The sequence below is a fragment of the Triturus cristatus genome, chromosome 7, assembly GCF_964204655.1.
Source record: "Triturus cristatus chromosome 7, aTriCri1.1, whole genome shotgun sequence".
Lineage (NCBI taxonomy): Eukaryota > Metazoa > Chordata > Amphibia > Caudata > Salamandridae > Triturus > Triturus cristatus.
In genome coordinates, this window is record NC_140590.1 from 1,660,038,377 (window position 1) to 1,660,056,140 (window position 17,764).

Genomic DNA, 17,764 nt, shown 5'->3' on the forward strand with positions numbered 1-17,764 from the left:
CCAGGGGGCCCCCTTGTCCTTGTTCCTCACCCTTTCCTTCCGGGCCGGTGCCACCTTATTGACGGCATCTCTCAGCCTGTTAGTAAGAGACTCACTTTCCTGTTCAAGGTCATAAGGCTGTGTCCTCCTAGGCGGGTTTCCCCTCAAAGCATCCCCTAGGCTGCCTGCCTCAATTTTGCTCCACCTTCGTACTACCCTCCATTCTGCGTGGGCCGCCTAGCCAAAGGGACCAAGAATCTGATCAGATAGTGGTCTGACCAGCAGCAGGGTCTGATGTGTGTCAGACTGGCCGGTGGCTGAGTGGCCCAAATGAGATCTAGGGTGTGTCCCCTATCGTGGGTAGGGGATTCCACAAGTTGTTTTAGCCCCATTGTGGTCATGGCCTCCTTCAGCTGACTGTCCTGTGACTCTCTAGGCATCCGGTCCAAGTGTTAGTTGAAATCTCCCACAACCAGGAGTTGTTGATACCATGAGCGTAGGTCACTGACCATTTCGGTGAGTAGCTCATTGAATAGGGGGTCCACTGGGTTGGGGGGGGGGTGTTGGGGGGAATGGTACACCACCATTATTGCCAGGCAGGAGGTTTTGGAGTTTATTTTTGCCCCTAAAACCTCTGCCCCATCTAGGCTCTCTGCAACAAGCCTTTCTACTACTAGCTGCTTGTTGTAAAACAGTGCTACACCCCCCTCTTTTCGAGTCCTGCCTGCTATGCCTCAAGACATTATAGTTCATGGGAAGGGCTGCTATAATATCTGGCCCTGAACCTCCTTCTAGCCAGGTTTCTGTTAGTGCTAGGGGCTTCATCATGTAGGAATGAGAAGACCTCTAGGTTATGTTTCTGGCGGGACCGGGTATTTAGTACTACTGCCCTTAATCCCGGGGGTTCTCCTTTCCCCACACCCTTAGGAATACGGGACTGCGTGGCAGTTCTCTCTCCCATCCCATGTTTAACAAGTATGTTCTCTGATCTCAATTTTCCTACCACCAACTTGTCCAGGGGGTAATCCCTGTGCTCTAGTGCCCGTAGTTCCTCTGCTGAACAGGCCTGGATTTGACCAAGGGTCCTGAGTCCTGGCCCTGGTTAGATGCGGACGGGCGCAGACGGGCTTGTCTTCAGGGTGCCATTGACACGCCCGCTGCGTGCGTCCGCTCCAGCCCGGCTACAGAACTCTCCCTCACCCCACCCCACCAATCAGCAGCTGAGGTCCCAGCAACAACTAGACCGCATAGCGGCGGAAGTGAGTAGGTGTAGGTGCCCTGTGTGTCAGCAAAAGTAAGTAGAATAACATTGAGGGATTTAAAATATACAAATTTAAAACACAAAGTCAATTTTAAAAGATTGCTTTACCGCATGTCCTCCCAAACCACCTGGTATGGTTTAGGGAGTCTCTCCATGGCTGTTATTTATGGTTTATTTCTTCTTGTTTTTGCTTTTTCTATGTGTGCTGCCATGTGTGCTGCAGTACACATGAAAAACGCAAAATGATCAGGAAGATAACCCTTCCTGCACATAAACATTCCTTAAAAAAAAAAGACATTTTGTAACTTCCATGTGTGCTGCATTAATCCTGTATATAAACAATCTTCCCCTGCACACAGACACCCTTGCAGTGTGGTGCAAGGGTGCCTGCGTTGGCGCTACACTCCTAAGTGTAGCGCCAGTGCAGGGGAAAACGCAGGGCTGCACCATATGGATAAGTTACTTACCTGTAATCCTAGTTCTCTTGCAGGGGTATCCTCATCAATAGTAATAAGCATATGAATATTCCCGCCCATGCGCGGGGACCCTGGAAACAATATATACCAGCTCACAGGCTGCATTGCAGAAAACTCTGTGTGAAAAGCTGAAAAACTAACCTCATCGAAACACTTAGGAAGAAACTAGCACCGTGCCTTTAAGGCAGCCATGACCCCTAGCTTCCCATAATGCCTCAGGGGTGACAGTTAGGTCAGTTGTTCTTTGCGGAGACCCGTAGACCAGGGCACAAAGAAATGACATTTATCGCAATCATTTGCCCGGGGAGGCGGGTGGGTTGCTTATGACTATTGATGAGGATACCCCTGGAAGAGAACTAGGATTACAGGTAAGTAACTTATCCTTCTCTTCCAGGGGATCCTCATCAATAGTCATGAGCATATGAATAGAAAAGCAAGCCCATACCCTCAACCTGCGGGCAAATGATAAGCATAAACTAAACAGGTATTGAGAAACAAATCATGACTCCAATGAAATTAGCATTGCAACAAATTCCTCAAGGAGGCTTGGCCTACTTGGGTATCTGCTCTGGAGTCAGAATCAAGACAGTAGTGCCTAGTAAACGTGTGTACCGATTTCCAAGTTGCCGCCTTGCAAATCTTGGCCATCGGTACATTATGCAAGAAAGCTAGTGTAGCTGCTTTTCCCCTAGTGGAGTGAGCCTTAGGGGAAACCAATAGAGGCTTGTTCGCCAATTGATAAGCCAGCTTAATGCATGACACTCTCCACCTCGAGATAGATCGTTTGGAGGCTGGAAAACCTGTCCTGACAACACCATAGTTTAAGAATAATTGGTCAGACTTCCTAATGGATTTCGGTACCTCCAAATAGAATTTTAGAATCCTCTTGAGGTCAAATGAGTGAAGAGACCTTTCTGCTGGAGTAGCAGGATTGGGAAAAAAAGAGGGAATGGAAATTGTCTGGTTAACATGGAAGTCAGACACCACTTTTGGTAAGAAAGACGGGTGAGTCCTCAGAACCACCCGATTGTGATGGAAAACCGTATATGGTTCCTTTGTGCAGAGTGCCTGGATTTCACTTACTCTGCGTGCTGACGTGATAGCTACTAAAAAGCAACTTTCCACGTTAGGTGCTGTAAAGTGGCTTTATGAATGGGCTCGAAAGGTGGAACCATAAGCTTAGACAGAACAATATTCAACTCCCAAGGGGGTGAAGGATGTCGGACAGGTGGAAAAACTTTCTTCAACCCCTGAAGGAAATCTTTGACCACCTGGAGTTGAAAAAAGGAAGGCTGGTTAGGTGATTGTCTGTAGGCCGTGTTGGCCGCCAAGTGAACTTTTATAGAAGAGTACTTCAAAAAAGACTTGGCTTAATACAGAAGATAAGGCAAGATTGCCTCCTCCTGCCCACTAGTTGGACTAAAACCATTACGCATACACCACAAGAAAAACCTCTTCCATTTAAAAGAATAAGAACTTCTTGTGAAAGGCCTCCTCGACTCCATCAAAATGTTCATGCAGTCCTGAGGGAGATTCAAGTGTGCGTATTGCAGGACTTCAGGAGCCAGGATGCCAAGCTCAGTGATGGAAGGCTTGGGTGCAGAATAATCCCGCCCATTTTGGTCAGAAGGTCTGGTCTGCACGGCAGCCTCCTGTGTGGACATATTGAGAGTTGCAATAGGTCCGGATACCACCATTGGCGAGGCCAGTCCGGTGCTATCAGGATCATCTTCATCCTGGATCAGATGAGCTTGGTCACCACCTTCGGGATGAGAGGAAGGGGAGGAAAGGCGTATGCAAATGTTCCGGACCAGTCGATCAAAAGAGCATTCCCTCTCGTTCCTGACTGGTAAAATCTGGACACGAAGGTGTGGCATTTCTTGTTTAGATCGTCTGCAAAGAGGTCGATGGAAGGTCGCCCCCATTGCCGGAATATGTCTGCCACTAAGTCGTCGTTGATCACACAGTCTTCTTGTACTTCAAAGTGCCGACTGAGAAGGTCTGCCCGCACATTTTGTTCTCCTGGCAGGTGTACCGCTGTGATCGAGAGATTACTTGCCAGAAGCCAGTGCCAGATCGCTTGGGATTCCGAGGACAGTGGGCGAGAGTGTGTTCCACCTTGTTTGTTCAAGTAATACAGGGTGGTTGTATTGTCCGTTTGAATCAGAATCGAGTCTGACTGAAACATGTTTATGTGGTAGGTCTGCTCCTTGCTCGACCATCTGCCCTGAGTTTGAAGACAACCCAAGTGCACCCCCCCCCCCCCATCCCTGGAAAGATGCATCCGTGATCAGGGATTGCTGTGGAAGAGACTGGTGGAAGGGCACTCCCACCAGAAGATTTTTCGGTTGAGTTCACCAAATCATGGATGACTTCGCCGCTTGGGAGAGGAGAATCTGATCCTCCCAATGTCCTGGGGATTGGTCCCATTTGTCTTCCAAATCTTGTTGCAGCGGTCTCATTCTCAATCTGGAGTTGGGGATGAGAAATATGCAAGAGGCCATCGACCCTAAAAGAGAGGCCACTTGCCGCACTGATGGTTGGTGCACATGAAGCAGAGAGTTGCATTTCTGTTTATTCGGTAACAGTCGTCCCTCCAAAGGAAACACTTTTCCTATACCGGAGTCTATGGTAGCACCCAGATAATGTAGAGTTTGAGTGGGCTGTTGGACAGATTTGTCCAGGTTCACGTGAAGGCCTAAACCGTGAAGTAGATTTAGGCAAATTCAAAAGTATTCCTTCACCATCTGTGAAGACGAACCCTTCAACAGCCAATCGTCCAGGTACAGGTACAGAAAGAGGCCTTGAGGATGCACAGCTGCGGCTACCACCACCATGCACTTTGTGAATACCCTTGGCGCTGATTTTAGGCCGAATGGTAAGACTCGGAATTGGTAATGTTTGGGGCCCACCATGAATCTCAGGAACTTGCAGTGACGTGGAGCAATCGGTATGTGGAAGTACGCATCTTGGAGGTCTATCGAACACATCCAATCCCCCTTTTGTAGGTGCGGATATATTTGATGTAGCGCCAACATGCGAAACTTCTCTCTCCGAATGACCTTGTTCAGAGATCGCAGATCCAGGATAGGTCTGTATTTGTGTGGTTGGTCTTTCTTTGGTACCAGTAAGTACCTGGAATAGACTCCAATTTCCTCTTTGAGCCGGAGGAACTTCTTCTACGGCCAATTTCTGGAGGAGGACAGACACCTCCTGATGTAGCAATTTTAGTCGGTGGGGATGTGACTTTAGTGGAGGAATGCTCTTTGGTGGTGCACTGAAACGCAGTATGTATCCATTGTTCAGTATATTTAGCACCCATTGATCTTTTGTTATTTTGCGCCACTCTGCCACGTGATTCGAAATACTTCCTCCCACTGGAGTGGGCAACGGCGCTAGAGGAAGCAGAAGATCACTGCTTCCCTGAAGTCTTGGCTGCGCCGGAGGATTGTTGATGTTGTCCTCTTCTGCCTCTTGAACCTCTACGGCTTTGAAACTGAGGCCTGGATTGCTGGTTCTGCTTATGCTGCCATTGAGGGGTTTGAACCCTCTGTTGGTAGTTTTTGCGATTGTAAGGCCTGTATCTTCGTCTGAATTCTTTTTTCTTTTCTAGGCCTACCGCTTTCAGCGTATCCAGCTCAGCCTTCATCCTGGCCATTTCTTCATCGGTGTGGGAACCAAAAAGAGATGTTCCGGAGAATGGAAGATTTAAAATCCGATGTTGAGACTCCGGCTTTAAAGCTGTTAGCTGCAGCCATTAAAACCTTTGTGCACAAATGCTGTGTGCATATGAATGTGCAGCCAGAGAAGCCCCGTCCACTGCAGTACTAATCACCTGATTAGAAACCAGCACCCCTTCTTGGAGAATCTCCGCAAAATCTTGTCTGTCCTCTTTTGGCAGCTTTTCCTTAAAACGCTCCAAAGAATCCCATAGGGACCTGTCGTATCGTCCTAACAGGGCAGCAGCGCTTGATACCTTCAAGGAAGATGCTGCGGAGCCACAAACCTTTCTCCCCCAATAGTCCTGGGCTTGACTCTCCTTGTCTGGAGGGACAGAGAATGAACAAGCGACAGCATGAGTTTTCTTTGCTGCTGCGATGATCACTGAGTCCGATAGGGGATCTGACTTTAAAAATAAAGGATCCAATGCCGCAGGCTTATATTTTTTCTGAATCCTCGCTGGGGCAACTTTAATTGAGGATGGGGTGAGAAAAACATCCATCACTGGTTCGATAAGACCAGGAACCAGTGGGAGCAAAGGTCTAGACATAGACCGTTGATGAATAGTCTCTAATATGATAGAGGTGGAAGACTGCGTGGCTGACATATCTATGTTCAGTTTCAGTGCTCCTCTAGTGAGGACATTGTGAAATGTATTGATGTCATTGATAGGTGACACTCCAGAAGGAGGGCTATCTGTATGGGTAGATGAATAGTCCCTTTTTGAAGAGTGAGATGAAGAAGAAGAAGGAGACCAAGATGCTGTTCTTGTTCTCTTCCGATGAGCATGAGATGGTCTATGCTCTGGAGATTTGTCCTGACGATCCCTGGTCGGAGGAACAGGTGATCTGTCCACCTCCTGTACTAATCGTTCCAACGGGGATCTGTGTAGTGGACTGGAATAGTCGAAAGGCCGTCTAGCTTGCCCCGAAGCATCTTTCTGCCAATGGCTGATAGGAAGGAGCCATCTTGGCGACAGATGTACAAAAGGAGACCTCTGCCTTCTTGGAGATGTTGGTCTTGGTGATTGTCGTGCCTCTGGAGACAGAGAAGAAGAGCTTCTCGTCGAAATAACTTCAGGAGAGCTCGCCGCTGAAGGCGATGACTCCATGCGGCGTCGAAGGGGAATGCCTAGACGTCGAACGCCTATATGTGACCAGCACCAGTGAGTCTTTTGAGAGGGATCTTCTCCTCGACGTCGACCTCTCTCCCCCCTTCGACGTCGAATGTCTTGACGTTGAAGCAATCAACCTCATCGTCCTCGTCCTCGACGCAGAGCGTCTGGGAGAAGCTAAAGTGTGAATTGATGGAGAACTCCTTCTCGACGTTGTGTCCTTCCTTGACGTTGACCGAGACTGCCATCTCGACGTCGAACGCCATCTGGAATACTTGACTTTGGGTCCCAATGACGAATCTTTCTTCGTCGACGAAAAAGATCTGGTCCTCGACGTTGAACGCCGCCTGGTCAGCGGCAATGGAGGAGTCTGCTTCGACGTTGAATGCCTCTTACCTGGCGATGACGATGCCTGTCTCGACCTCGACCGTCGCCTGGTTGGCGGCGACAGAGACACTTGTTTCCACATCGATCGTCGTTCTACTGGCGACGATGAGGCCTGTCTCGACATTGACCGCCGCCTGGCTGACGGCAACGGAGATGTCAGCTTTGACGCCGATCGCTGCTCTTCTGGCGACGGCAGAGCATGTCTCGACGTCAAATGCCGTATTGGTGGCGACGACTGAGATCCAACTCTCGACGTTGTGCAAGCCCGCACCAATGGAGATCTACTCCTCGAGGATTTGACGTACCTGCAGTCTTCATCGACAACCGGTGTTCTCTTGACGGCGAGCCCGGCGTCGATGGTATTCTTGTCGACGTTTTCACTGCCGGTGAAGGTATTTTCAGCACCGATCCTGACACTGAGGGAGAGCAAACTGGAACTTTACTTCTGGATGATGATCTTGCTCTCTCCTTTCTCTTCTTCCCCGGAGACCTACCTCTAGAAGGAGCTTTACCCTTCTCAGCCAGTCCATAAAGACGAATTCTCTCTCTGTCTTTCAGAGTACACCTGGACAGGGACTGACAATGTTTGCAAGTCTTAGGATCATGATCCTCAGGAAGTCAGAGGATACAGACAGAATGTGAGTCTGATCTAGCCTTCTTATTGCCACAGGGAGGGCAAGAGTCAAAGAGAGATGACATTTCTGAAAGGAAAAATATGCCTAATTCTCTCAAAAAAATTAGAAATCTACTTTAAAAGCCAAAAGATGTCGAAGTAAGTATGTTTTGGGCAAAAAATTGTAGATATTTTCTGACAGAAATCAGAAAAAGCAAGAGCTGAAGTAACCAGGGTCCTGACAGAAGGAGCCAGAAAGAACAACTGACCTAACTGTCACCCCTGAGGCATGACGGGACGCTAAAGGTCATGGCTGACTTAAAGGCACAGTGTCAGTTTATTCCTCTGTGTTTCTATGAGGTTAGCTTTTCAGCTTTTCGCACTGAGTGTTTTCTGCAATGCAGCCTGTGAGCTGGTTATGCTGTCATTACTCCTTGCAGGATTATGTTTTTTCTGCTGCACATTAAAGCAGTTCAAATGCTCTTTGTTTTTTTCACTGTTTCGTGTTGAATGTATATATGTGTGCAAAGGAAATTCTTGTAGCATTGCTCAGCTCTTCTTTTCTGTATGGACGGCTGCATTTGTGATTTTATATATATATATATATTCACTGAAAAAACCATAGGTTTCACACACGTTATAGTTAGGAATTAGCATTTAAAAAACCTTGCAAATTCACTGAAAAAACCATAGGTTTCACACATGTTATAGTTAGCGGAAATTTTACTGATAAAAAACCAATGAAATTGCCCCGTTATAGTTAGTGCTGGCAACTATAACTCACGCGACCGCAATCCTCTGCTGATGCTAATACTGTATTTAGACACTTATTTGCCCATGTCTTCTTCCATACATTTTTAGCTATACATATATCACAAATATTTTTTTTTATAAAGACACATATGTCATCAGCAGAAGATTGCGGTCGCGTGAGTTATAGTTGCCAGCACTAACTATAACGGGGCAATTTCATTGGTTTTTTATCAGTAAAATTTCCGCTAACTATAACATGTGTGAAACCTATGGTTTTTTCAGTGAATTTGCAAGGTTTTTTAAATGCTAATTCCTAACTATAACGTGTGAAACCTATGGTTTTTTCAGTGAATTTGTACGGTTTTTTAAATGCTAAGTTACTTTACGCCATTCGAGGCGTGCGCGCCCACTTAACGCAGTGCGTTCCGTGCACGGTTTTTATCAACTTTAATAAGCCCTGTACATTTGGTGGCCTTCGGACACCAAAAGCACAGGGGGTGGGGTCAATGTGGATAGTGTTTTTTTTATTTCGATTTTATAATTTCATGTTGCCAAAATATAGTTTTTTTACTGATGTAATAAGCCCTGTAGATTTGGTGGCCTACGGCCACCAAAAGCACAGGGGGTGGGGTAAGTGTGGATAGTGTTTTTTTTATTTCTATTTTTTACCGTACGCTTACGGTAAGCGTACGGTAAGCGTACTCGGCGAAATTGCCGAAAAAAAAATAAAACCGTTTTTGCTCTTGGGGGATGTTTGGGGACTCCCTCAACATGACTATGTGGGAGGGAGTTGTCAAAACAGCCCCGTAACATGTTTTTGGGCATCATGTTTGATAAATAACACTCAGTGCGAGAGACAAAATGGCGGACGCCGCTTCCTGGTTTCGGCCGATTCGAATGTTTACTAAGATCTAAGAGCCAATCAGAATCGCGCTCGCGCACGCCACCGTACGCGTACGGTAAGCGTACGGTAAGCGTACCGTAAGCGGGCTCAGATATATATATTGATTTAAAGGCTATTTTCTCAGAATCTACTGAACAGATTTACACCAAACCTACAAAAGGCACTTCCTTGACATAGGGACTACCTCTCTGCCAAATTTCTAGTAATTCTGTTCAGCCGTTCGGGCTGTAGCTCTGTCTAAAGGTCCTATGGAAAAATGCATGGGAAAAACACGTTTTGGGACCCCCCTTTTATCTCAGCCCCCGCTTGACGAATCCCCCCGAGACTTTCAGGGTAGGAGCGGAGCGTAGCGCCCCACCTATTTTGAGAAATTCGCGAGGATTCATCGACCGGCGCCAAAGTTATTCAAAATAGAATGTTGCGGATTTCCTATGGAAAAGGGGTCCTAACTATAACTACCTACTGGCAACCGCCAGTAGGTAATATATATATATATATATATATATATATATATATATATAGGTTTCTCACATATATGTATATATTGTGTCCGGGGTCCCAGCGCATGGGCGGGAATATTCATATGCTTATGACTATTGATGAGGATCCCCTGGAAGAGAACCTTGTAAATATGGTGCAGCCTTGCGTTTCTGACGCCTCACTCCACCACTTCTTTGTAAATATCCCCCAAATTGCTTCCGCTTCTCAGAGTGGGAAGAACGTAACTCTTGAGCAAAGTGGACTTGGCACTGTTTACCAAACCAAGGCTACCAAAACCCAGCTGCACCAGGGAGAGCCATGTGGCAAGCCCAGTGCTTTCTTTTCTGCCCTGGTTCAGTTATAGGACTTCATGAGACATGTGGAGGTTAACCACTGAGTCAAAAAGTATTTTCTGGCTTACCAGTCTACTTTGCTGATAAAACTCAGTGATGCCTTTTAATAGACCATGACAAGATTAGGGGTGAAGTGGACACTATGAGATTCATAGTTGTTACCACAGACATAAAGCTATGCTCTTATATATGCTGTACGCAATTCATTGAGGCCCCATGTAGTCAAAAACCTTGGGGGGAGGACAATGACAAATACTGACAGTACTAAATAGTTTCTAAAATGTGATGTTATATTTAGCAAAGGCAATAATTTTTTATCAGAATATAACAACACAGACACCTTACTAGATTGGATGTTTTACTCACAGCCGCCACTTACCAAGAGTTCTAACAACAACCCACTGGATTCCTAATGCAAATGAGCGCTGCCTGTCCGAGACACACCTGGAAAAAAAATAATGTCATAATTGTGAACGATGAAATTCAACAGTCAACTTAACAACATAAAATTGCTACAAAAAACTGATGTTTTCCTGCTGCAATACGTTTCCCATCAGCAATCTGTGTTTTTAAACAATTTTTTATTTCAATTTCAAAATAGCAAGTACAATCATGTATAAACAGTACTAGCAATCATGCAATAGAAAGGTTGCATAGATATATTCCAAAAAAGAAGGCAAAGTATTGTACATAATAAGTATTTTTATGTGCATGGCAGTGGAAGAATTTAGCCCTATATTTGAGCAGATTAGCACAGCAGTGCATACTGATCATAGAAATAAAATAGAAAGTGAAAAGAAGAGACCCGTTGATAAACAGAGAAGCATAGTTCTAAAGTAAAAGATAATAGGGGATAAATCGAGACCAACAAGAGACAAGGTATAAGCGAAGTAGCTATTCGGTTGTTTCCTCAGCAGGCCCCTCAGGATTATCCACTTCACCACGGAGAAGGCCAGACCTACAGAGTCCCAAATGTCCCAAGGTCTAGAAGTGGGAGTCTGCATCAAAGAGTAGTAATTGCTCATCTCCCGTTGAGCGGCCGAGTTGGAGTGAAAAATATGCCGATTGTTTGGGAGAAAGAATGTAGCATAACATCCAGAGGTGACAACTTTAGAACTGTCTCAGCGTGCTCTCCCCGTTGTAACAACAAAAAAACCCAGACATGCCAATCTCAAACAGATAAATACCGTCTGTGGTTGGAAAATGAAAATGCCGTCACCTGAGCGCATTCAGATTGAAATGCCCAAAAACACAACATTCCGAAAACAAGAGCCGAGAACAATCAAACAAAAAAACTAAATAGTGTGCCGAAACTAACATACGGAGCATATTCTCAAGGAGCTATCGGCGAGTTATTGGCACTTTAGCGCAGCCAATGTCGCGATCAATTTATTGCCCCATTCACAAGCTGGTGCAAACAGCCGATATCACCAGTTTTCCGGCTATACCATCCGCAAAAAAAATCACCACGGATGACCATGACAACTTTCGCTAATGAGATGCAGAGTAGGCGTTCCCGAGCAAAAAGCCACAACAACACCACACCTCAACATTCTCAAAGACCAGCCAGATCTGCGATAAGAACACAAAACATGCGACAAGGCGCGTTAGCAGCAGGAAATTAACACCTGCTCTGACCTGGTGCAAAGTCGGACGACAACCTGCACCAGACAAGGGAGCCCAGACCACAGCCACACCCAAAGACCAACAGATGCCATGGAGCTACTGACCATGCAGCCCGGAGCCCCATTAGGGCAACAACACCCACCCCCACCGCCCAAAGATCCGCCCTCCCCCCACCCGCCCCGGACCATCGCAGAGGCAGCGCAGACAAAGACTGCGGACCCTCAAAAAACGCACCAACCTCGCAGACCCAACACCAGAGAATGTCATTGCCCACTACAGGCCCAAAAGGACAACCATCCTCCGCATCCTGAACATCATTGCCCACAGGCCGACGGCACTAGCACAGCGGACAACCAACATCCCACCTCAGACAAAGCTGCTGGCTGTGCTGCACCTGTTGACCTCTGGAACATCCCAACCAACTGCCGGCCGAGTAGGAGGAGTCTCACAGCCAGCCCTATCCAAGTTCATCACAACTGTCCTGGATGCCATCATCAGCTTGGTACCCCAGTACCTATCCACCCCCACTGCGCAGGAACAGCTGTTGACCAAGCAAGGTGTCTATGCCATAGCTAGCTTCCCGCACGTGTTAGGGGGCAATTGACTGCACACATGTCCTACCTGTGCCCCCTGATGACACTGCACACAATTACCTCAACTGAAAGCACATGCATTCCATCAATGTGCAGGCAATAGTGGACCACCGGGGAATCACCACCAACGTCTTCGCCAACTACCCAGGCAGTGTGCCTCATTCCACTTCTTCCATCAGTCCATCAGCAACCGGCGCTACCAGGATGGCACCCATGGAAATGCACTGCACGTTGGTAAGTACCAAATGAACACACGACACACCTCAACTCCACAATCATGCAACTCACAACACTGGGAATGCACACGTGCCAAACTCACATACAACATGCCCAACAACATGCCCACCCACCAGACACGACGGCACAACTTACTGTGGCAACCTGGGCCAGCCATGTACATGAGCCATCAAAGGCATGGCACATCAGCCACACAATAGCGGATTGTGGGGAGAGGTGGGAACCAGGCATGTGCAAAGGAGGCAAGTGACCCATGAATGAGAAGGTACACAATGCCAAGTGTGGCGCGGATGTGATGGCCAGACTGCAGTATACAGACCACACACATATCCAGGTCGACATACACCACTGGAGTATGGAGTGTAGTGGACGCAACCATGTCACCCCAGCGAGCCAGTGGACGCAACCATATCACCCCAGCTCAGCTGCCTGATATTCTTCATGTGAATCTGTGTTCATGAGAGATGATACTGATAAAAGAGGAGTAGGTGTCACAGAAGAAAGCATTCATGAAACTGAATTTGAGTCTGCATAGGGCCGGCTGAATGTGGAATGGAAGGAACTTGGAGAGGGTGTACCAGTCTTGAAGGTTCCACAGAAGGCAAAAACTGTGCCTAATAGACATCATGTGATGTAACTTGATTACCCACCAGAACTCTCAACATTGGTTCAACTTGGTTAGTGGATTCCACATAACATTTGTCATAAGATATGTTGTAGTGACGATGACCATATCCTGTGTCTGTACTCTTCATTATCATCTCTGTAGCCATGACCAGAGTGGTGAGGTGCATCTGCAGCCCAATCACATTCATCATCCCCCTATTCATCCTACTCTTGATACTTTATATGAAGTTGCAAAAGGGCCAAGGGGCCGAATTTAGAGTTTGGCAGACAGGGTTCTCTGTCACTGATGTGATGGGAGTTCCATGGCCACCAAACCCTTGGTCCGCCAGCTCTGTTCGGATTCAGGCAGACCATCATTTTTCCAATGGCAGTGCCCCTGCTAACTCCGCAATTGGAAACATACTGCGATGGACCAGTGATGAAGTAAGGAGGTCTGACTACCCATTCTATTTTGGGTGGATGGTCTGATGTCTTTTTTTCTGTTGGTCACCGCCAAGAACAAACCTGACAATCACAAACAGAAAAAAAATAATGATCCCCACACCCTGGGAGAAATCTCTGACTTTGGACCTACTGGACCTGGAGCAGAGGGTGTGGTAGTAACTGGGGCCTGCAGTTTGTCAATGCAGTCTTGATGGATACTGCTGCTTAGGTGGCCTGATACCCTTTGCTTTGGGTTGGCTTCTTGAAATAAGCTATGATAGGGGTAAAACACTGCTGAGGAGGGTAGCAGATTTGCTGAAATGTGACTTTTGATGCTTTTGTTATCTAAAATGCAATGATTCACTTCGTGTTGAACTGAAGTGTATCGTAGGCGACCATCGTGCCTTCAAACTGTACACCGGTCATCTGGTGAAACACTATAGAGGCTATCGTAGTTGCAGAGGTCTTGTCTCCCTCATACAAAAGGTCTTTCACTTTCTACCTCTAATCTTCTGAGTAGTGATCAGAGTAAGGACATCCCACCTCCCTTACTATTCGGAGCGGATGGCTTGATGACTTTTTTCCTGTCCACCACAGACTGGACAAATTGGAAATCACATACAGAACACAAACTCCCAGTGTGTACGGAGCATTAATTGTTTGTTTTTCAGAAACAAACTCCCACTTTGAGAGTTTGTTTCTGAAAAACAAAAATGTTTGCTGAACGGATGCCTATCAGATGGCAGCCATCCATCAAACTTGTAGTGGCTTCAGAAGAACAGCTGCAACAGTGGTTCCTCTGAAGGCACAGAGATCACCACTGGGCAGACGGTGATCTCTAAATTTGCTGGATGGTAGTCTGCCAGGGTGGCAGATGTAATATCCCCTGCAACCCCAAAAGATGGATGAGCCCCTCACCAAACTCTAATTTGGCCCCATAGTATTGATAATTGAAGTTGGGGTCTAGGAGTTTCTTAGAAGAGAAAAGAAAAACTTTGTTTGGAGTTGGTTCTATGTAGAGGTTGAAATTGACAGGGGACAGTATGAAACCCTTAGGGAAACTGCAGGTTATAGGGATTCATTGACACCCACAGGTGCCCATTTGTACAAACTGATATTGTTTTGAAAGGTAGGAGGAGAACCAGTGAAACACATTGCTGGTGAATACCATTCGAGACTCTAAACTGTGTGTGAGGTTGGGACTGTCAAGTTTAGAAGGCAGCTGAAAGGTCCAGCAATATCATGAGGCAGCGGTCATCTTCATCTGTTGTCAAGAGAGCATGATGTGTAAGGTAGCAGTTTCCGTGGTTAAGCATGAGCTAAAGCCAGATTGGCAGTCGTGCCAGAGATGGCTATCACTGATGTGATATTGGAGGTGAACACAGATCTTGCTGAAGAATGGTAGGTGAGTGAAGGGCCGGTAGTTCGTTTGGTCTAGTGTAGGGTTCTTGAGGAGTGAGAGGCCTGTCTTGAGAGCTTCTGGGAAGATGCCATTAGTGAGGAAGGCATTGAGAATGGTGAGTAGAGGCAAGAGGGTGTTCCTAAAGAGAGCTCTGGTGTTGACATGGGTAAGGCATAATCTTAAGTCATTGGTGTTGTTGATGAATGTTTTGGAGATGAGGAAACAGCAGGTACAGAATTGTTAGCTGACTGTAAAGTGCCAGCGATGGAAAAAGAGGCAGATGACAATGAAATAGCCATCGAAGATATTATCGACCATGGTTTTGACTTCATTTTAACTTCAAGATGTGCCTCAGAAGATGGCTGGCCCTATCCTCTCTGGCTGTCGGTCACACCTTTTAGTAGCCTACTTCAGTGATTCTTGTGATGTTGATGCCCCAGATGTCATCTTTTGGGATTGTTTCCTTGGAAATGCCTTTTGACAGACATGCGCCTTTATGGAGATGAATGAGTAAGGCCATTCAGCTGCTTTCATTTATGAAGCCATCTCAGAAGACCGCTCTCTCGCTTGGTGATGTTTTTTGTTTTCACTCATTTTGTTTCATGTTGGATTGTCTGAAAAGAGGTGTTTAGGCTACAAAAGTAAGGCTGCTGGCAGAGTGTTTCTATGGAGATGTTACTTTACTAGTAATGTATGATTACTGTGGGGACTACCAGCTGGAGGACGGACAGTGATAAAATCATATGACTCTATAAAACATCCAATGATTCAATTCTAGAAATCCAAAAAGGCTGACAAGGATGCACACTATACCATGGTGTTCTGTGGGATGTTGTTCCCTCTTACTGCATACAGAATAAAAATATACTTATTAGATATAGTCTGCCATACTAGTTTCGTTCTTTTTGCTAAACATTTGCTGGAAGTCAACTCAGTGGCTCTAATTTTCTGATTCTAGCATCCTAGGATACAGAAGGAACTGCCTAATGGTTAGTTTCCTTGAACTTATTTCTAACTTTTTGCTTCCGTTCAACAACATAATCTAGATTTCGAAACAATGTCTTGTAACTGGCTGCCTACATTAAGCTCTGTAGCATTTATTAAAGTTCAGGTTCTTATCAAAAATCTAGACTTGTAAATTCAGTATTTTTGAGATATCCCAGCCACACTAGGCTGGGGCCTAGGAACTAGTTCATTATATTCTGACAGAGCTGTGGAAAAACACATATGGGAATGCTATTGTACAGACACTGCTTACTGTTTAAAAAGGAAGTGACGACTCCCGAGCCTGGATGGTTGAGGGGAGCAGGTTCACCAAATTATTGGTGTGGCCCATTCCTCTGCATAACAGCAGCTATACCAAGGTTAGCACATGTGAAGACGAAAATGAAGGCCAAACCCTGGGGCCAATTCCCTCTAGTCATGGCTAAAGGCAATCTGCAGTGGGGTTGTCTGCCCACGGATTGTTGAACACAGGGCACAGACAGTGCTTCTGAAACATTTTAGAACCACAAACCAATTTTTTGAATCACAACCTTTTGTGACCCAACTAGCTTTAATGGGCCTGATACCAGGGATATCTTTATACAGCAATAGTTTGTAAACGTCATGACCTTAACCAAGTTCTTTGACTTAAGACTGTGGCCAAGATATTGATCTGCTCATAAAAGTCGCAGATAGTAAACAGCACTGGAATCTGGAGCTGAAACGCTTCTCAGAGTAGGGTGCTGGCCTGTGGCTTCTATTCACTAAGGGCCTGATTCACAAAAGTAATCTATAACAAAATCCTAATTTTACAACTTTTGGTATTCACAAAAGGCATTTAGGAGTAGTAACGTTTTGACAAAATCCTAACTTAAGTTAAACTTAAGTTAAACTTAAGTTAGGAATTTGTCTTAAGTTTTTCTTAAGTTTTGGTCTTAAGACAAAATCCTCACTTAAGTTAAACTTAAGTTAGGATTTTGACTTAAGTTTGTCTTAAGTTTTGGTCTTAAGACAAAATCCTAACTTAAGTTAAACATAAGTTAAACTTAGGTTAGGTTTTTGTCATAAGACCAAAACTTAAGACAAAATCCTAACTTTACTACTCCTAAATGCCTTTTGTGAATACCTAAATTCGTAAAGTTAGGATTACTTTTGTGAATCGGGCCCTATAATTACAACGCTTATGAAAAATCTTGAAATTAATACCACTGACTTAGCAAATTTGAGAAACCCTGCCTACAGCAGAGTATGGGTAATACATATATTCATTTTGTTTTCTTGAATCGAGGCCCAGTGACTCATTGTGTTCTCCATATGTATATATATTTTGAAGTTTTATATAGCGGGAACATAGCCCATCGGCATTTGAGCACTTTTCATGAGCAAGAGATTACATAACACAAGGTCAGATTCAATTTATTTTAAGCACCGGATATTACGCAATTTTCCTACATCTAATTCAGCTGCTCTGGTTCTCAAGTCATAACCACATTTGCCAATATATTTGTGAAAGTCATACACAAGTAGTAAGGTTGTGTATCATCACATATAGTGAGCACATTCTCTGCTGAAATGACTTTGTAAAGTAAAACAAAATGCAGCAACAAATAGTGGAAGGTTTCCACAGAGTCCTGCTTGGGAATACTGGCAAGGGTTTGTTTTAAAACTGGACTTAGGGGCATTGTTCAGCACCTTTGCACTGGTGCACAAAGAAGGCTAATCCTTTTAAGTATGACTTACGTGTACACCAGGACTTTTGCGACCCACCAAAAATCGTCTCAAGACCCCACAGTGGGTTGTGATCCACAGTTTGGGAAATGCTGGGCTGGGAT

At 45.6% G+C, this 17,764-nt stretch overlaps 1 protein-coding gene across 1 annotated transcript in view; it reads right to left on the reverse strand.

Moving 5' to 3' along the window:
- The window catches only part of SLCO4A1 (solute carrier organic anion transporter family member 4A1), a 641,539-nt gene that overhangs the window by 81,251 nt on the left and 542,524 nt on the right, over positions 1 to 17,764 (reverse strand). The window contains exon 10 of the mRNA XM_085619749.1: positions 10,420 to 10,484. Coding sequence (XP_085475875.1) covers positions 10,420 to 10,484 — 65 coding nt within the window. The remainder of the gene's footprint in view (positions 1 to 10,419; positions 10,485 to 17,764) is intronic.